The 22,074-nt window shown below is 35.3% G+C and overlaps 1 protein-coding gene across 1 annotated transcript in view; it reads right to left on the bottom strand.

The window, feature by feature from the left end:
- Positions 1–21,545, bottom strand: part of UBP25 (ubiquitin-specific protease 25) — a 50,106-nt gene extending 28,561 nt beyond the window's left edge. Inside the window, exons 1-4 of the mRNA XM_089995373.1 lie at positions 21,061–21,545; positions 19,846–20,335; positions 15,537–15,612; positions 15,357–15,449 (exon numbers count right to left, since the gene is read on the bottom strand). Of these exons, the coding sequence (XP_089851499.1) occupies positions 15,357–15,449; positions 15,537–15,612; positions 19,846–20,335; positions 21,061–21,223 (822 nt within the window). The 5' untranslated portion in view covers positions 21,224–21,545. The remainder of the gene's footprint in view (positions 1–15,356; positions 15,450–15,536; positions 15,613–19,845; positions 20,336–21,060) is intronic.
- Positions 21,546–22,074: the final 529 nt, after the last annotated feature.

The raw sequence follows: 22,074 nt of genomic DNA, 5'->3' as shown, positions 1-22,074 counted from the left end.
TACATGTCAACTATTGCATTAGCGATGAAAAAATGAGATTCAATCCTGTTTTAATCATGCGACAATGCACTTGCTTTCCCTGGCTCAAAACACCTTCATGATCACACCTATGAATGACATAACAATAACTAACTCCATTTGGTTTCATGCATGCTGCCTGCATCTTTCCAACCATGTCAAGCAATTCGTCTGATCGACCATATTTGCTATATCCACAAGGTATCGAGTTTCAAGTAGCCAAAGTTCGCTCCGGCATTAAACCAAACACTTTGATTGCGTCATCTATACTCCAGCATTGCATATAAAAACCAACAAGAGCAGACCCAACATACAAATTCAACTCAAACCCAAGAACTATACTCAGATTATGAATTTGAAGTCTCCATTCTACAGCTCCAGCGTCAGTACAGACGCCAAGAATGCTACTAAATGTTGATGTGTTACCCTTAAGTCCCCCTTGATTCATCCATATATGCAATTTAAGAAGCCCGAAAGCGAGGGGGAAGCGAAAAAAAATAAAAAGTAAAAAAAAAATACAAAAAAATGAAAAAAAATGAGGAAGCAAGGGGGAAGCGTGAGGGAAGTGCGCTTCCCAAAAAAAAGATGTGATTCCCTACGCGCTTTCGAAATGCGCTTCGGGGAAGCATGCTTCCCCATGCACCTAGGCGCTTTCGGTAACTCTGGTTGATATGCAATTTGATGAGATTTGCTATTGTGTCATGTATGTTATAACAGAACAGTTTTGCTATGTTCGGACCCACATTCATATTGACTACAGGGTTATGTATTTGATTATTTGTTTTGATTGGCTATGCATGTTTATGCATTCAAATACTATGTTGAAAGTGTGCATATCATACGCATGGCATTCTAAAGTTTATATTGATATTTGCATAAATATGATATGTTTGGGTGTTATGCATAGAATTGATCATGATAATGTGTGTTGCAAGCCTCTGTTCGCATGTGTATGCAATTGGCTTTTTGTGCATGTGTTTGAATGTAAATTGTAGACATGCTTTGAAATAAGGTGTGTGTTGCATGTTCACTAAAATTTTCCAAAAAATGCATAAATCACTTTGATATGCTTTTATGGTAAAATGTGAACCACTGTGAGCTGTGTGGGCAAGGAACATCTATTGCTCCAATGTTGTGGATTTTAATTTACACATTACAAAATTTATTTTTGAAATTTTTTGTTTTCTTAAATTAATTGCATTGTTAAAATTGTGCGGCCCAGGGCCCGAAAATGGTTTTGCATGTTAATTTGCAAAATGGTTCTTGTGTAGAGAACCTGAATTTGTTTAAAAAGGTAAAAGATATTAAACAATGTAATTAATCTCGTCCTTGATATCTCATTCACAATGTAGGAATCCTGGATAGCGGTTTTGGGGAATCGTACGGATACTAAAACTCCATGTGTGATTGTGCCCCGGAACACAATATGATGGTTCACCTCCCAGCTACAGTTTTAGGGAGATTCAGTCACTTTACCTAAGGGTGGTGTTGTTGACTCAACTGTAGTGGTGTCAATAGATGTTGATTTCTCTGATGTCTCGGCATTATTAGATGTTGATTTCTAATCTTTCAATGGATGGTGTTGATTCCTGATATCGATAGATGAACAAGTGTGGAACCCAATAATAAAATACAAATTGTGTGTTAAGCTACAACTGAGAACCTAACTCAGACTTCGAAAAATTGTGAGAAAAAATGAAAACTAAATTTGTGTGCATTTAATAGGGACATGCATGCAAAAGTAACTCTCATAAATAACTTAATAAGTTATTCATGCATATACATTGAATCATGCATATTTATTGTTCTGCATTAGTTCATGCATTCATGCTTATTCTGTTTCGCATAATAATTGTTATTGCATGATATTTTGTTAAATGCTTGAATGGTAAGTTGGTTATGGTAAATTGTTGTGATATTCTTCTGAAATTATGCATGAATTTGGTTTATACTATTTTCTTACTGTTTGAATTTTTAGAGGAATTCGTACAAAAGGACTTTGGTTCTTAGCCGTTTTCAAAAACAATTTGAGGTCCGGGTGCTTAGTGATGGGTTGACTAGCTAGCTGGAGACTGCAAGTCTTGCGTGACTAGTTATGGGTTCTTTGAAAGAGTGTCTCCTTGTGATAGACGATTCTATTGTTTCAATTATTTAGACATTATTCATTGATTAATAAAGTTGATTATTCTTCGTCAATTCAATGCACAGTCTGTTTGTGGTTTGGTATATAAAATCTATGAGACCCCGAATCCTTGGGTTTATTTCTGCAATTGTTTAAAAAAAATCACTATTTTTACAAGGAGTTGGGATCGTTACAAAAACATTTTTCTATACATACATACACATATATAGGATGTATGTGCTGATGCATAATGAACACTTCATGTTCAAAAGACCACCCTAAAGATGTTGGCAAGGACACCAAATTCGTAGAATGATAAATGTTGAAATAAGATCGCAGAGAGTGGAGGGGGAGTATGAGTTCTGCTAACACCTAGAGCTAGCTCAACACGAGAAGGCTTAACCAATAAGTTTAGGCCCCCCAATACCAGCATCAAAGAGAAATGGATGGCTCTTCGTTGTTTGCCAAAGGCAACAAAGATAGATGCTAGGGATGCCTGTGAAGAGACAATGGAAGTCGCTTTACATCCCCCCTTCATCATACTGACTGGAGAAAGTTGCGAAAATGTCATCGATATGATTGTTTTTACCAAGAGGATGAAAGGGAAAGATTTCATATGTCAACTCCTTACTTCCTCGATAATATATATATATATATATATATGTGTGTGTGTGTGTGTGTGTGTGTGTGTGTGTGAACTTCACATTATATGCAACAACGCTACATAGTGGGCATGCAATGACAAGATTGACAGCCACCCATCGTGGCATTTCTAGAGATGGTTGTGGTGTCCATCTCGAGAAATGTCAAGATGGATAGTTGTCAACAATGGAGTTGCATGTGAAGCATGTAGTGCCACTGCATCAATGAATATATATATAGAGAGAGAGAGAGAATCGATTATGGGTCTAAACCACACTACCATATGGTGGTACCAGAGTTGCCAGTCGAGGCAGTGATTTAGGAAGCGAGGCAGTTCTAAAATTTTAGGAACCGAGAAGCGTGGAATGACTTAGAAGTTAATCGGGAATTGTCTCAAAAGCGAGAAGAGAAGTGAACTGAAAGTAACTTAGGAATCGATATGGAAGCGAACCAGGATTCGAAGGAGAAACGAAAAGGGAAGTGACCTAGGATTTGAGTGGGAAGCGATTAGGAATCGAAAGGGGAGAGAAAATGTAATTATATTTTTCCTAATTTACCAAAATCTAAGATTTATGTTATCATTGACAAAAATAAAACATGAGTAGATAACATTAAAGTTGATCTATTAATCTCAAAAAAGAATCATGTATGCAAGTACAACCATTTAACAAATGCATCCGGTTGCAAGCATTTAATAAATAATAAATCAAGAAAAATTCATAATTTGCAACAATTTAAACAAAATCTTTGTGGCATAGCTTGAAATTTTGATGTGCAGATAATTCCTAGCACTGCTATTTTAATTTTGTGATTTGATTTCAAAGATCACTGATAGGGGTTTGCACAGAGCAAACACTATGCCCGGCAAGTCAGTATATGTTGTTAGGGTTACCCATGATGCTACCAAAATTAGCACGATATAAAACTGAGATAAAAGAAGACAAAGTAATATGCATCCACACACACCAATCGACTAGCACATGTTTGTAGATCATACTAAAAATGTTGTCAAAATTCAACAATGCTATCAGAAAGAGTGTGACAAAGAGAGTGTGTTAGACAGAGAGAGTGAGAGACAAAGAGAGGGAGAGGCAGATAGATTGAGTGAGAGACATAGAAAACGAGAGAGGGAGAGCGAGAGTGAGAGACAGAGAGAGCGAGAAACGAAGAGAGAGGGAGAGACAGGGAGAGTGAGAGTGAGAGATAGAGACAGAGAGAGTGAGAGACAGTAAAAGAGATAGAGGGAGAGTCAGAGAAAAGAGAGATAAAGCGCGCGAGAGAGAGGAATAGGGAAAGTAAGATAAAGGGAGAGAGAGAGAGAGGGCGTACGTACCTTAGGACACCCATTGCCATCGTTGGAGGCCCAAAAGTCGATGGAGATTGCCAAGAAAGAGAGAGAGAGTTGTCATTTGTGAATGAAACACAAATCCTATGTGGTTTGGGTTTTTTTCACAAAAAAAATTAAAAATGACCATTTTGCCCTCTTAAGAAACACGGTTTCATTTTTTTGGTAAAAAAAGTTTAATAAGGGATAAAACTATCCAAACCCTTAAAAAAGGAAACTCGCTTCCCAATTTTTGGAAGTGAGCTACCCTTTATTGGGAAGTGTGCTTCCCCATTAACGGGAAGTGTGCCTCTAAATTAAAAATGGGTGCTTCCCCGTGCGTTTCAGAAACGTCGAGTCTCTCACTTCCGAAGCGTCCTTCCCCACTCCTATAAGCGCTTCTAGTAACCGTGGGTGGTATACATGCTTGTTTGCATGGATTGAGCCACCAAATGTCATATTCAATCCTAAATATGGTTTAGCATAGTTCAATTAATGAAGATAATGATAGCTAAGGAGCTCAAAACATCGTGTTGGAATAAACTTTAACAAAAGGAAATAGTAAATAAAAGTATAAAACATGTCAAACAAGATTCAAACGTTAGTTTAGAGATCATATTTATGTAACTTAAAATTGTACCACCATAAACTTTGGTGGTTCAGCACACACACATGGATATATATATATATATGGGTTAGTATTTGCTTCATTGTTTGTATGTGCAAACGACCTAGCAAATGGGGCTAAACCCCCTTGTTTGGTGTTTTTTCTCACATCTAACACCATGTGATTTACATGTTTTGTTTAGTGACCAGATTTTGGATCGCTGAAATTCCTATATACAAGTTTTTTCCGGCGATCTAAAATCAACAGTTATGAAGGCATCGATTTTTTCAAATTCATAAAAACATGTTTTTTCATCAAAAACACCGAGCATATTGAACACATCTATGAGGTTAGATTGTGTCAAAACCATAATATCTCGTAAAAATTGTGGGGTTTTTTTACTTTATAAATGTAATTTTTAATTAAATAATTATATTTTCGTTGTTTGGATTAAAATAATATATAATATATATAATAGAGGTTGACGCAAGCTTTGGATCCCAATATGGATCATGGACTCATTGGCTGAGATCCATGGTCCATCTATTTTAAGATGAATTAATAATAATAATAAATAAACAAAATATATATATTATTTATTTTAGATGTTTGATAGGAAGAGGTGTCCCTTCCTTAATGAAATAGAAGGCTTTCTATTTCAGAAATGACGTCTCATCCTTAGACGGGATTCCTATTTTCCTTATAAAAGGGCATACCCACTCTCTCTCAAATCACGATCTTGAGAGAGAGAGAGAGAGAGAGCAACGAGTGAGAAGGAAGATCAGCGAGAGAAGAGAGGGGGTAACGAGAGCTAGAGAGGAGGGCTTACCGCGCTTCTTCTTCTTCTTCTTCTTCTTCTTCTTCTTCTTCTTCTTCTTCTTGGTTCAGTCCACATCATATAAAGTACGGGTTTCCTCTCTTATTCCGATAGATGAGGGGATCAGTATGGATTAAACCACACATGGGGTTAAGAAAGCGAAAATAGAAATCAAAACCAATCTTGATAGGGTTTTGTTTTACAATGCCAGGGAAAACACAGCCTGTAGGTGTTTGGGTTTCACAATAGTTCTTTAAAACCATTGAAACTGTGTTGATAGGTGATCGAATTGGATGTTAGGGCTCATGCAACAATCTAAATTTTTTTGGCTCATATGTATGCTGTTAGCCCAGATGGTATACCTATCGAGGCTTGGAAATGCTTGGGAGAGAAAGGTTTAGAATGGTTGACAAATCTTTTTAACAAGATTTGGTGGACAAATAAGATGCCTAATGAGTGGAGGAAGAGTACTTTGGTGCCTCTATATAAGAATAAGGGTGATATACAAGATTGCACAAACTATCGTGGTATAAAACTCATGAGTCATACTATGAAACTTTGGGAGAGGGTGATTGAGTCTAGGTTGAGGAAGATTGTCATGATATCGGAGAATCAATTTGGTTTTATACCTGGAAGATCAACTATGGAAGTTATACATCTTCTTAGACAACTTATTGAGAGAAATAGAGAGAGGAACAAAGATTTGCATATGGTTTTTATTGATTTGGAGAAGGCTTACGATAGAGTACCTAGGGACGTTCTCTGGTGGACAATGATGAAGAAAGGTGTTTCTCTCAAGTACATTAGTATAATTAAAGATATGTATGAAGAAGTAGTAACCAATGTTCGCACTTGTGGAGGGGTGACAACCAATTTTCCTATAACGGTTGGGTTACATCAAGGATCTGCTTTAAGCCCTTTCCTATTTGCTATAGTGATGGATGAGCTTACGAGATCAATTCAAGAAAATGTGCCGTGGTGTATGTTGTTTGCTGATGATATTGTTTTGATTGATGAGTCTAGAGCTGGGGTTAATGCTAAGTTAGAATTATGGAGACAAACATTGGAAGCAAGAGGTTTTAAGTTGAGTAAGAGTAAGATAGAATACATGGAATGTCGATTTAGTAAGCAACGAAGTAGTGATGGGAGTGTAGTGAAGCTTGGTGAGCACAAAATACCGGTGGATGATTCTTTCAAATATTTGGGATCTATCATTCAAAAGTATGGAGAAATTGATGGAGATGTAAATCATAGGTTAAAGGTTGGGTGGATGAAATGGAAGAGTGCAACTGGAGTGTTGTGCGATCGTAGAATGCCATTGCGGTTGAAGGGAAAGTTTTATAGGACGACTATTAGGCCCACTTTACTATATAGTACGGAATGTTGGGCTGCCAAGAGACATCATATTCAAAAAATGAGTGTAGCTGAGATGCGTATGCTGAGATGGATGTGTGGAAATACAATAAAGGATAAGATTCGGAACGAGGAGATACGTAAGAAGGTAGGCGTTGCACCCATTGAAAATAAGATGAGAGAGAATCGTTTACGGTGGTTTGGACATATTCGACGAAGGCCTAATGATGCTCCAGTTAGAAGGATGGAGAAATGGGAAAATATATTAGTTAAAAGAGGTCGGGGTAGGCCTAGGAAGACATGGATGGAGGTGATAAGAAAGGATATGAATGCTTTGAACCTCACCGAGGACATGGCATTGGATAGAAATGAATGGAGGAGAAGGATTCATGTGGAAGACCCATAATGATTTTCTTTGTTGGTTCATATCGCCGACCCCAATTGTTTTGGGATGAAGGCGTAGTTGTTGTTGTTGTAGTTGTTGTATATGTATGCTGTTAGCTTTTGTTGTCTATGCTGTTAGCACTGGCCTGAATAGGCAACCCTTATAGGTAAGGTCAGGCCTCATTAACAAATGAATATATTTTTGCTTATGTTAACCGTATGAACAAGTTTGATACACTGATTACAGATTTTGTTATCAAACTTCAAAGATTTTATTAAGCATGATTATTGTTTCTTTTGCATAGCCTTGTGGATAATCTAGAGTCTGGTTGTTAGTATGTGTTTCTTCTTTTTGGTTTTGATTAGAATGAACCAGTTTCGTTAACTGAGTAAGTCTAATATTGTTCAGAGCATGAATAGACTGGTTTTTGCATGCTCAGATTTATGAATATTTAGATTTTTTGCACACTCAGAATTACGCAAACTTTGATTATTTTTTTCCATGCATTAATGGTTATTTTAGTCCACATTTCTTGTATAGATTTTGATGCATAGTATTATTTTGAAATCTGGGCATGATATGAACTCTACATGTTTAAGTTGATTTCAGATTTCTGAATTTATGACATGTTTGGGTTTTTGGGTTGATCCTAACGATCTGTCCAAACCCAAATTTATGTTTGGATTTGGCCTGACCCAAATCAAAGAAGGGTCAGCGTTACAGGTTCTCGATGGATTCTATTCTTTTGCTGAACTAGTGTTGGTTCGGGAACAGTTTGTGTGGGCCACGGACTGAAAAAAATTATATATATCTAATCATAAAGAAATGTTTCAGCTGTGTGGTTTGGAGATGCTTGACTGTAGTTAAGGTTTAATTAAATGTGTTTTTTTATTTACCTTAAAACCAAATTTACGATTTTTAGAATAAGACCTTAAATCAATAATAGGTTTTAACTTTTGAAATCTGGACTTTTAAATTTGAGTTTTTTTTACTTGCCAAATCTGGTTTGAGACTTGAAGTAACAGCTTAATCTATTTAATTATTAAATCTGGAATTCGTGAGGAAATAAAACCCTTATTTTATTTTGCTGACTAATCCAAAACTGTTTTTTGCTTAAATTTAATCAACTAAGCTGCAAATTATGTGTTCAAAATCTGGTTTTTTTGGAATTTGATTAGAATCTGAATTTATTTAGTTCAACTAAATTTGAGTCTCATTTGAAATTATTAAATCTGATTTGTTTTGGTTATTTAGTTAAAGCTGAATTTAATTGAAGTACAAAGTTGATTCTGGTCGGTTATAAAAGTTTGGTTTTTAGTCAAGTTATTAATTGGATTTTCGGCTGGCATTATAAATCTGATTTTGATTACGATGTGCATGCAATTTTAGCCATGAATATGCTTCAGTGTCAGGTTTGAGGTGAAAGTACTCTCAATACGAATTGGTATTGCTCTATTTATGTGTGATTGTTGTTCACTTGAATTTGCAATGTTATTTAAAAATATTATATTTGCATAGTAGTTTTGGTTAGACCACTTGCGGGCCTTTGAAGACCAGACGCTTGTATGATGTTTTCAAAACGAGAAGTCTTGAATGCATAGTATGCTTCTGAGTTAATTTAGAAGTAGTATATGTATTATACTGTTGAAATTAACAAGGGCAATAGCTCAATTAGATAATACATGTTGATTTGAATAATTGCTTTTGTGAAGAACCTTTAATGAATTAAGAATGGTAAAATAGACCAAACAGTGTAATAATTGTTCTTTCTTGATGGTTCTCTGAAAAGGTAGAATTCTTGGACGGCGATCATGGGATACCATGAAGATATTGAATGACGTGTGCATTGCTTTTCCCAAGAACCCAATAAGTGGTTTGTGTTCCCAGCCACGGTTGTAAGGAACTTCCACCACTTTGCCTGAGGGTGGTGTTGTTTGACTCAGCTGCAGTTAATGGTATACCAACAAAAGTGGTTTTGAAGAGTGATGATGTCCTTGTTGTTCCAGCATTAGGTGATGATTCCTGACGTTAGTCGAGGAACTTGTATGAGACCCAGTTAATAAAATACAATTATGTGATAAGATATCATTGAGGACTGCCTTGGACCTCTGGATTTGGCTCGTTTCTAGTATCTACAGGCATATGCAAGATGAAACTTAAATGTGTTGCATCAAATAAGGACATTCATTCAAAAGCAATACATGATAATTAAATTAAAAAGTCATTCATGAAAGTTGCATTTGTTCATGCATCCCTAAATACTTATGTAGCATATAGTGTGGTTGTTTTAAATTAAACTGGTTTATATTGCAAGCCTATCTTAAGTGTGAATTGTTGTTAGAGCCCTCCTAAATTTATGTTTGGTTTGATTTATGTTATCTTCCTTACTTTGGATTTCGAGAGGGTCTCGTACGAGAGCTTCAGTTCTCACCCCATTTTTTGAAAACCTTTTTCAGGTACTGAGGTTCAATGATAGCCTTAATTTTCATAGGCGCTAGGCGGAGCCTAGGCCTTGAGCCCCTAAAAAGGCCTAGGCATCAATAATAACATGTCGTTGAACACTGTAAAACAATTATATAATATAACCTTAACATGCACAAACAAATTAAGAATAAATTAACAATTGAATAAACAAACCATATAACTAGCAATGTGAATGAACAATACACAAAAAATAAAATCATGTATACAAAAAAATTAACAACAACAACAATATAATACAAATAACGTCTTCTTCTTCTCAACAATAGGCATAATACAAGCAATAGACAAATAATGTATTCTTATTCTTATTCTTATTCTTCCGAACAATAGACATAATACAAGCAATAGACAAATAAATGTCTTCTCTTTCTTCTTCTTCTTCTTCTTCTTCTTCTTCTTCTTCTTCTTCTTCTTCTTCTTCTTTTTCTCCTCCTTGAAGAAGAAAACAAATGATATGTCTTCAAAATAAAACAAAATTTAAAAAAAAAAAAAGCCTAGCCGGTGATAGCATAGGCGGCAATATAGGACCCCATGGGGCTGCGCCTAGGTCGGCTAGGCCGCCTAGGTGACGCCTTTGTCATTAAGGTGATGGCGGGATCGGCTTGCTGGAGGGAGCGACGGTTTATGATTTGGTAGACCAAATTTTGACTGTTTTAGGAGTTATTGTTTTGGGGAATTTGTTGAACCCAAAATGGGGATTATTCAATTAGACTAAATTCAATTTAAATTTATGATTTGAATAATTATATGTTTGGAATGTATGTTTGTTTGTGGATATGAAATTTGTAATGTGTCTCGGATCCATGGGATATCTTTTTGCAATATTTTAAAATAATTTATTCATTTAAAAAAATGCAAAATTTTGCGAGGGTCGGTTTGGGGTCGTTACAAAAACAACTCGCATCGTGAGATTAAAACTTTGTTGATAAAGGTGGCGCCTAGGCGTAGCCCCACCTCTTGGGCGATTGGGTTTGGCCAGTGGGGTCCTATTTTATCGCCTAGGCGTTGTGCTGCCTAGCTCGCCTAGGCTTGGACCACCTGGGTGGTGGGGTTTTTTTTTTTTTGACCCCTGGCGGTATAAAAAGGGGAAAGGCGTAACTCCTTTTCCCTTTTCCCTTCTCTCTCTCTCTCTCTCTCTCTCTCTCTCTCTCTCTCTCTCTCTCTCTCTCTCTCTCTCTCTCTCTCGGGTTCTCACTAGCTCTCCCTGGGTTTTCTTCTTCTCTTCCCCCTCCCCCCCTTTTTGCTTCTCTTTTCTATTTTTATTTTATTATAATATATATTTTGTGTAACTGTGTTTGTGTGTTTCATTTATTTATATATCTATATATGTGTGTGTATGTAACGTAATTTATATATAATATGTTTGACTATTTCTAAGTTATATTTCTGGTTGACTGTTTTTGAGTTATGTTTTGTGAGTTATATTTCTGGTTGATTGTTTCTGAGTTAGGTTTGTGAGTTATATTTCTGAGTTATATATTTGTGTGTATAATTCATATATGATCTGTATATTTGTGTGTATAATTCATATATGATCTGTTAGAGTATTCTTTTTCACAGTTCACATGCACCCACATACAGAGCGGTTGATGCACACATATATGTATGTTTTTTATGTAAATATATATAATTATATATATTAACATATTGTATTTCAGATATATATTATATATTTTGTGTTTTCATTATTATAATATGTATAGTATATATATTTTGTGTTTGTGTGTTTCATATATATATAGTTGTGTATGTCATTCATATACAATTTGTTTGACTATTTCTGAGTTATGTTTTTTAGTTATATTTTTGGTTGATTGTTTATGAGTTATACTTTTGAGTTATATATGTGTGTGTGTGTGTGTGTAATTTTTTTATGCATATATATATATATATATATATAGAGAGAGAGAGAGAGAGATTATAACTTACAAGCATATGCAATTATGTATATGTATATATTATCATATTGTATAGTTTATGCATTTGTTTTTCACATATATATTATCTTATGTTTTTTGTTGCTTACTCCTTTTAATTTAGCATTTTTTTATTCTTTTTGCTTAGAACAACAATGGAAGGGGCTTCTTCTGCAAGTGCTAGTGGGTCTACTTCATATTCGACATTTCTAGAATTGGAAGATTATGTGCATAACTTGTTAAGTTGTTATTGTAAATTTATTGGGGTTCTTTGACCCTTATCCTTTAGACATATATCAGTTTGGATTTGACTATTTTAGACATGAATGCACTTAGAGTGTTGAATGTGCTATATATTTGCAAATATATTTGAATGTGTTACATATTTGTTGCCTTAAACAACTAAGTTGCTTGCTTATTTTTTCTTTTTTTATTAGTTAAGTTTGTTATGTGTGTATAGACTTGTTGAATATTTGTATGCCTACATTTTTATTTGGTGGTTAATTGGTTATTTTTTATTTTAGATTTTTCGATGTCGCCTACACCGCAAAAGTATGGATAATGTACCAAGGTCATTCACATGTGTGTTTTGTGGAGCTATTATTAGAGGTGGACTGCATAGATTTAAGCAACATATTGCAGGTCTTCATCAATTTGTACGTCCATGTCATTCTCCATCTATTCTTACAACTTTTTGTGTTGATGTTATTGTTGAGCTAGAAAATTTTGAAAAAAAAAAGAATATTGCAAAAATGCAAAGAAAGAATTTCAACCATTGTTCCAGATTCTAACCATTGTTCCAGATTCTGAAGATGATAACCCACCACGGAAAACTCAATTAACTTCACTTACCAAGAAAATGTGTCAATGACTCAATATGAATAGATGGTGAAGCAACAGTTTGATGCAACAATGAGGATTTATTGTCCTAATTCTTGTCCTATATAGTTTAGTTTTAGGATCTTTATAGTTTAGAGATGAAGATTACCATATGAGACATTGATTAAATGTGATGTTTTTAGTTATCACGAACTATCAGTAGTTCAGTTATAACTTTTAATATTGTTAAGGCTTTAATTGTGTTTAAATTATGTAGTTTCCTTTTATTTGCATTGTCAGTTGACTCAATTCTCAGTTGCATGGTTTGCTTATTCGATTGTTTATTTCTTTTTCCTATTTGTCTATTTTTTATTTTATGTTTATTGTTGTTAATTTTGTTGTATACATGATTTTAATTTTTGTATATTATTTATTTACATTGTTAGTTGTATGGTTTGTTTATTTAATTGTTCATTTATTCTTAAATTTTTGGGCAGGTTATCAATTGCATGGTTTGTTTGTTTTTCCTGTTCATTTCTTCTTATTTGTCTATTGCATATTTTATTTCTATTGTTTGTTAATTTTTTTGTATACATGATTTTATTTTTTGTATATTGTTCATTCACATTTTTAGTTGTACGGTTTGTTTGTTCAATTGTTCATTTAATCTTAATTGTTTTGAGCAGGTTATTTAATATAATTGTTTTATAGTGTTTGTCGACGTGTTTTGTCTATTGCTTATTGTTGATTGATATTATGTTGTACACATGTTTGTTATTAATTTTAGTAGTTTGTTTACATATTTTGTGTATTTTTTTAATTAGGGTACTGACTAGTCAGCCTAGGCCCACCTAGGTCAATTTACAAGTGTCTGAAATTTTTTGTAGGAGATAAAATTCCGCCTGTCTTGAGTCTAACCTCTGTCCTAACTGAGACTACCATTTCCCAATCCAGAAACTGTCTTGCATTCAAAATTTTGTATCTCCTAACATCTGCGGAAATTTTGTACCGTCCCTTGCTACACATGTCCACTACCTACTATTCAATTTCAGAATTTTTAGAAAACTTTACTTAGAGATAAAAAAATTTAACACCTCCCTATCAAAATCCTATCCAGCACATCACCCTGAGAATTGGTCAATGTTAAAAAAACACCATATCTCCCTAGTCCTTAAGAGTTTAAACATCACAGTGTATCGGCAGCTTGTGTGCAGTTTGATATACTTGACTTGACTATTATATACCCGGCATCACATTTGTTCATGTGTTGAGTCAATTATAAGTGCACCTGCATCAGTGGACTTGGCAACTGTTCTCAGGATTATTCTATATATACGGGATACTATGCGTCATGGTTTGATTTCCTCAGCATCATCAAACTCAAAGTTGAGAGCATATTGTGACTCAGATTTTAGTGTGTTACCCAAGGATAAGCATTCTACATCATTTTTCTGTATTTTTCATGGGTGATTCATTGAAATCATGGAAGAATAAAAAGCAACAAAGGGTGGCTCCACCTAGTCATTTTAAGGGCTCACTGCCTACGCTCCGCCTAGCACCTTTGGCAACTAAGTATTCAAACTAGATTGTAGGTACAATCGATTGTCATATATATATATATATAGTCTAGTGAAGGAAAAATTGCAGATCATGACCCTAAAGTGTATTAAGATGAAGATGAAAGGTTATGGTCAAGGACGATAAAATTAAAGATATATGGAGAAAGATAAATGAATAATGGAAGAATACAGTGGACCAAGAGGGCTTAATCACAAAATGATTGATAGAGTTCTTGAAAAAAAAAAGAAAACAAAGTATTAACTTTAGATGGTATGCTTATGAAATTTTGAATTTTGATGGGTAGAGTGGGGACTAAACAGTTATCGAAGTTATTCAAATAATATTTTGCCCCTAAAAAAAACTAATTGATGTATGAGAAGCTAGATCCTTATACACAAACAAAAGGATCTTCCAAAATGTGCCAATCAACTTAGAGGTCATACTATGAAACAGTAAGAAAGAATTGTAGAATAGCACTGAAGCAAACAATCACATGTTTCAAAGAACCAATTTGGGTTTACGGCAGGAAGATTAGCAAAAGAAGTCATTTTCGAATTTAAAATTTGAGGATAGAATTACTAATGGTTTCAATTGAACTAGAGAAAGCTTATGATACAGTTCCGAAGAACTAAATTAGTCAATACTAAACAAGAAAGAGGTCCAATATGAATGAATTGCAATTATTTAAAATATATATTCTGATGTCAAACTGCAATGAGAAATACATGCCAAGAGACAGGTACATCCCCAATTAAGAATGAACTACAATAAAGATTGATTTCAAACTTCACGCTTATTTGCATTAGTCATGGATGAAGTGACATACTTTATTCATGTTGAAGTCCCATGGTGTATGTTTTTCAAATATGCCATGGTACTTATTAGCAGGACCAGAGAAGGTGGAAAAAAAAAAAATGAACTTTGAGGAATAATTTAAAGAAAAAATGGTAAAAGTTAAGAGAATGAAAACAAAATATATAGGGCTAGTGAGAAAAATGTTATATATATGATAGAAAACATTATAACGAAACAGTAAAATCGTTTTCATAGCAATACAAATTATTCCAGCTTCACTATTTGATGAAAATCAATATATAGGTAATCCATCCTAACTCTCGAGTGAGTCCTCAAATTGGAGTAAAATTAATTACTACATTAAAAGCAACGTTTAGCAGAATAAAGCTCAAAAAAAATCACTTATTTTAATTAGAGTAGCAGGTAAGGCATGATAACAAAATTGTACATCAAGTAACTTCTATTTGCTATTGACTAAAGCCAATAGACACATGAAAGTTAAAAGGCAACATACTTGGCTTGCTTTACACATATGAGCAGAAAGAACCAACTCTTCGTCGAAGGCAATGGCTCGATCAATCTTCATGCCATGTATACCTTCAAATCTCTATGCAAAAGGCACATGGAGTAAATAAAGTATCATCTCCAATAGATCAAAAGAAAGAATAGAAGAAAACTTCTTTGGAATACTTACTTTTAGTTGAATTACAAGGACATTTGGTGCTCGAAAAATAGACATTTGCTTCCTAGCAGCTGACAATTTTTTACACCTGACATCTCATTGTGTACAGCATAAGCACAGTAACTGGTGCATATAAACAGAACTAAATAAAAATATAGGAAAAGAATGTCTTCGAAAACAATGTGAAATTATCCCCATCTTAATCGTATTATGAAAAAACCCACTCTGTATCCACAGCGACAAAAGTTCAAAAGGGCAATTCATTCACCAAGAAATTCTCAGTATATTTACCAATGTTCCTCTTTTCTCTAGTTTTTCTGGAAAATCTAGGCAAAAATAAACAATTGAAAATTTTAAAAAGGAAAATAATAAAATTGAAGATATCTTAAAATTAAAATAAATATTTTCCCAAGATTTTCCCCCAAAAAAAGTGGACGATAGAAATCATGATATTTTCAAATTATCTGATTTTACAGGTGTTAACTTGTCAAAATATCCTTTTCTTGTGGGATTCAAATAAATCAAACGATACTGGTTACTGTGGCTGTAACTAAATAACCGCAAACAGGTATCTATGACCGATCATATATTAGTTGCTGTTCTCCATTTCAAACTATATGATAAAGATGATCATTAGGCTTTCACACAATGGCAGTTGTATCATCTCATAGTTCAATAGGCGCCAGCTATGTCACATGGGTGCGGGTGCGGGTGCGGGTGCGGGTGCGGGTGCGGGTGCGGGTGCGGGTGCGGGTGCAGGTGCAGGTAATGAAAACTATATTATTAAACTTATAATTAGGCAAAATTCTACTAGATATTACAGTAGTTATTTCTTTGGTAAATTGAAAAAATTGCCACAGAAATATGTTTGTTGGTTTTTGGTATACAAAGAGCAACACTTGTTATGAACCATTATATATTTTCATCTTTCTACTAATTCGTATAACTCTGCATAATCTGGCGCCCTATGTCACAGGGACTCGGCCAACTAGATGCCACACCTGCGTCAATGCGACGCGGGTGCGGCACCCAGTGCGGTCAACCTGGTCATTTATGTCCAACTTTTGGACTTTATATATATATATATATTTTATATTTTGCCGCAACCCCCCACACCCAAGTTTTTTGAAATGTAATTAGTGGCTGACACTAATTGGATCCCGATATGGATCCTGGGCTCGCTGGCCGAGACCCATGATCCATATGTGTGTGGATAAATTAAGCTTTTAAAAAATAAATAATACTAATAATAATAGATAATATATATAGATATTATATATATACATTTTTTTAATGAAGAGTTTGTTTAGAAAAGGCTACTATTTCCGTAAGGAAATAGAAGACTTTCCAAATTTGATAGGGACGTCCCCATTAGAAGAGGAGTCCTTTTATAAAATTAGTGAGAGCTCTCTCTCCCAATATTGATTTTGAGGGAGAGAGAGAGAGAGAAGGCTGAAATCGTGAAAGGCGAGAAAAGAGAGGGTGCAGAGAGAGAGAAAGGGAGAGGGCTGTACTAAGTTTGAGGAAGGCTGCAGCATTCCTTCTTCTGCAGCGTCATCACCTTCTTCTTCTTTCTTTGTGGTTCAGTCCACAGCAGCTCACCAAGGTACGGGTCCTTTCCTCTTGGGATTCAATAGGTAAGGAACTTGGTTTAAATCGAAACGGCATGGGTTTAAGAACAGCAATGAAATTGTGAATCTGTGTACAGATTTAAGGTGTTTGATTATTTTAACCCCATGACTGTCCTTATTTGGGTAACAGTTTCTCGATTTGAGTTTTTATGAACCTAAAAGATCTAGTTTTCTTTTGCTGCGATTGATTTTGGTTAGGATTGTAAACTGGACATACACATATATTGGTCTGTGGTTTCACACTGGGCTATAATGAAAGTCTGTTTGTGTTGGGGTTGATTTATTTGGCCCATCTTTAATCTGTGTTTTTCATTGATTTTAATCTATAATGTGTATATTGCTTTGAAAATTTTGTGCCTAACAAGAACAAATATAATTATTTTTTGGTTTATGTTGGATCAGAAATTTATGTACAGATCATGGTGTAAATCTGGAAATTTAAGCTGTGTTTTTTGTTTTGATCAGCATGGAACCGTTTGCATAATAAAAACAGTCTGAGGTTGTTCAGATCACGAACAGACTGGTTTTTGTGTGCTCAGATTTTTGATGTATTGATGCCTGCATTAAGACCTGGTATTGATAAAAAGAATGAAACTGAATGTGTAAACAGTTTATGATCAATGTTATGTGACTGATTTCACAGTCGGTTTTCCAGTTCATAAGTGGAAACCTGAATGGTCCCCTAGTTCTGATAACACACTGCAATGCTGGAAAAAAATTGTTATATATATTTATCCTCCTTTGGGTAAATTTCTGTACTAAACAGAATCAATTGGCTGGTATTAGAAACCACATGGGGGCTGATGCTGAACCATGCTGGTCAGCATATCAGATCTTGGTTATATATATATATATTGGCGTTGAGCTTTGGGGCTTAATAAACCTATTTTTCACTAGGCACTGTTGAACCTGTAAACCTGATTTTGGTTTTATTATGACAGTCTGAATCAGGGTGAACCCTGTTTTGGTTGGCAGGGAACTGGTTTTACATCCATTTATTTTTAAAATCTGATCTGTTAAATGTATTAAAAATCTGATTTAGAAATTGGTTTGAAAATTTAAAATTTTCGTATGTTGTCCAAAATCTGATTTTCATTAAAAAGTGTTCAATGCTGCTTTGTGTGAATATCTATAGACGTTGAATTTAGTTGGTTAGAAAACTTTGGATTTTTGGATAATATGATAAATCTGAATTGTTTGTTACAATATGCATTCATTCATATGTGCTATGAATAAGCATTGATGTTGTACCGTGAACACAAACTTATATATCTATGTGTAATTGTTGTTCACCGAAATATGCAATGCCATTTAAATTTCATTAAATTTTATAGTGGTTATATGTGAACCATTAGGCCTTTGGAGGCCAGGTGCATACGTTACTCATGAAATAACAAGTTTTAAATGCATTGCAAAACTGTCTCATATGGCTTTTGAATTAATTACATTGCTAAAATTGATAGGGCAAAGGCTCGAATTTATTAATGCATGTTGATTTGCATAATTGTTCTTGTGTAAAAAAACTTTAAATTGATTAAGAATGGTAAAAGATACCAAATAGTGTAATAATTTATTTTTCCTTTGTAGCCTTCTAAAAAGATGGGACCCTTGGATGGTGGTCATGGGGGACCATGAGGATACTAAACGCCGTGTATATTATTTTTCTTAAGAACCCGATGAGTAGTTCGTGTTCTCAGTCATAGTTGTAAGCAACTCTCGTCACTTTGCCTAGGAGTGGTGTTATTAGACTCAGCTACAGTTATTGGTATACCAGGAAGGTGACGTCAACGAATATTAATTTTCTTGTCGTCTCGGCTTTATGTGTTAATTCCTAATGTTTTGATTGAAAATATTGATTCTTGACGTCGATCGAGAGACATGTGTCGGACTCAGTTAATAAAATACAAATTGTGTATTAAAATACCACAGAAAACTCCCTTGAACCTCGAGAATTTAGCCCGTTTTGAGTATCCACGGGTTTTATAAAAGTGAAAACATAAATGTGATGCATTTAAGTATGGACATGCATTCAAAAGAAATACTTGGTAATTGAACTTAAAAAGTCATTAATACATGTTACATTGATTCATGCATCTCAAAAATGTTTAATTTAGCATAAGATTGTTGGTTGGTTGAATTGAACTGCTTATATTGAAAGTTTGCTCCGAATATATAATATTTGCTTGAGCATTTTTAAACTTATATTTGATTTGATTTATACCAATTTTCTTACTATTGGATTTTGAGAAGGTCTCGTACCAAAACTCCGGTTATTACCCGTTTTTAAAAACCTTTTTCAAATACTAAAGCTCAGTTATGGAAGGACCTGCTTGCTGGAAGGGATCGAGGGCTATATTTTTGGTGAACCGGATTCTGATAGTTTTTGGGAAGTTATTGTTTTTTAAAACTTGTTGAACCCTAAATGGGAACTATTATATTAAATTCGATTCAATTTAAATTTATGATTTTATTTATTCTATGTCTAGAATGTGTGATGAGTTGTGTATATGAAATTTGTAATGTGTCCCTTCTTTCTGCACTATTTAAAAATAGTTTATTCGTTAAAAAAAATCTGCATTTTTCGAAGGTCAGTTTGGGGTCGTTACAACTACTCAAACCGGTAGAACAAGGAACAAAGCAATCACATTCAGAAACAAAGAACAGAGTGGAGGTTGGAATGTTTTACTCACTTCTCACAGTTGTACTTATTACTCCCATCCAAAACCTCTGGTTGGAAAAATCGCTGTAAGGCTTCTTTCAAAGAACTGCTCTGGAACAAATCCAGACTGATGTCCATTATGTCATCTATCTTATTTGACTCGGAACTGCAAGAAAGGCACTTGACCTGGCTCTGCAACACTCCCCCAAAGATCTCCTTAACTATGGTACTAGGTTCAACTTTTTCAGTCTTTCCATTCGCCTGACCATTCTGATATACCACCCCATTCCGCACTTTAAACAGCTTCAGGCACGTGTTATGACAAGCATCAATCACGTACCGGAGGAACTCATGAGCATCTTCCTGTCTACCTATCCGGAAATGTTTAGCAAAAATCTGTATGGAGTTCTGGATCTTGGCCGGTGCATCCAAAGGGATCTCAATGCTGAGAGATCTGACTATTCTCTTTTCCAGCAAACAAAATGGGCACTCATGTTTCTTTTTCACATTAGATGATTCGCCTGTATCACAAACGCGGTTCAACATACAACTCAATGTTTTACCTAAAAAAGAAACAGAAGCATGACTTCCCAACACAAACAGTGACAAAGTTCCTTATCCACACTCCAATAGCAAATTGAAAGAGAAACAGAAATGATTTCCCCAATGCTTTATAATTGCGGTACCATTGCGAAACAAAGAATAACCGAGGGGACACCAATCACACATGGAAAAGAGCAGAAATTGGCAGGAAGAAAATATTAATTTTCTTTTCAAAGTCAAAAAGAGACCACGATTACAAAAGATATGCGACAACAAGAAACTCCTCCTGAGGAGGAAAACATCAAGCTCGAGTACCAATAAGAAACTTGAAGAAAAGAAAAAATAAAAAAACCAGATTCAACTAGCAGACTGCGGAGAGTAAAGCAAGGAAGTACAATAGTGAACAAAGTACAAAAAAAGGATGAGAATTAAGGCGTAGAAAAAGAAAGGGGGAAATTCGAATGGAAGAAGCTACCATAGAGCAAAAGGGAAAATACTCGAAATCAGGAGCGTTGATTCTTTCACATACAATTTCTTGGTGTTAAAGTATAGAATGATGGACCAGCACAGAAAGAAACCTATTGGCAGTTAAAACGGCAATCTAAACAAAAAAAAAAAGGAATCGAATCCCAACAAGAGCTTGGGTTGGTGCTGTCAATAGGAAAAATAAAAGAGAAGATAAGACGAAAAAGGAAGAGCTTACAGATGGAAGAGTGTCTGTTGTTGAGGCAGAAGTTGGCGAGAGGAGGGGTGTAGGTGAGGCACTGGAGAACGCTGTTGAGGTAGCAAGAGTTTCCGAGGTTCCGCAGGCCGATGGGAGGGCTCTTCCTTCTCTGGATGTTCATCCACGTCATTTGCAAGGCCATGAACAGCAGCAGCAAGAAGAAGGAAAAGAAGAAGGAGGAGGAGAAGAAGGGGAGGGAGACAAGGGAAATGGCTCCATAAGAGAAAGAGAAGGAGAAAGAGAGAGGGGGAGGAAGCCAAGCCCCTCTCTCTCTCTCCTTCCTCTTCCTCTTCCCTACGAATGAACCCGCGAACGGGGTGTGACGGCCATCAATTTGGAGGGAGGAGAGAGAGAGAGAGAGGGTGGGTAGTGAGAAGAAGAAAAAATGATCCGCAGCCTGTCGTCGCCTGGCAGGCGGAGGCCAATTCCCACAAACGGGGTGTGGTTCGGTTTCCCCGTTACCCCAACCCAAAAGGGTAGTGATCCTCTCTCTCTCAAATTCCACGTATGGCAGGTTGCCAGTTGTACAACCAAATTACACTCTACCATTGGATTCCACAGAAAACAGCAAATGAGATTTTGGGGGAAATTTCATTGACAAGATGAAAGTGGTTCAATTTAGTTACGGGTCCAATAAGAAGTTACCCACGCCCAATATCTATCTAAGGTGATGCAAACGTGGATAGAAGATGAGTACAAGTTTGGAAAGCCTAGTTCGACCTAAATCCAAGTCCTGGATCCACTCAGATATGCATGCACTTGGCAAAGTTTTAATGTCCGTATATTTCTTTAAATGCATGTGGATCGCACTCGAATATTACTGGAGAAACAAGTTGGACCCTGATATGCATGGTATGATAGTAAGGTGTAGCTATTCCCACATCAGTTTCTCCTAGTCAACTGTCGATAGCTCTAACATGGAAAGTCTGAGAGGTTAACGGATAGGGATAGGCGGCTGTCGATAGCTCTGAATTTTCTCTATGTTTCGTCAAA

Source organism: Nuphar pumila, chromosome 2 (genome assembly GCF_984573655.1).
Source record: "Nuphar pumila chromosome 2, dmNupPumi1.hap1.1, whole genome shotgun sequence".
In the NCBI taxonomy this organism is placed as follows: Eukaryota; Viridiplantae; Streptophyta; class Magnoliopsida; order Nymphaeales; family Nymphaeaceae; genus Nuphar; species Nuphar pumila.
The sequence above is the reverse complement of the archived record's forward strand: the minus strand, read 5'-3'. Positions and strand labels throughout refer to the sequence as shown.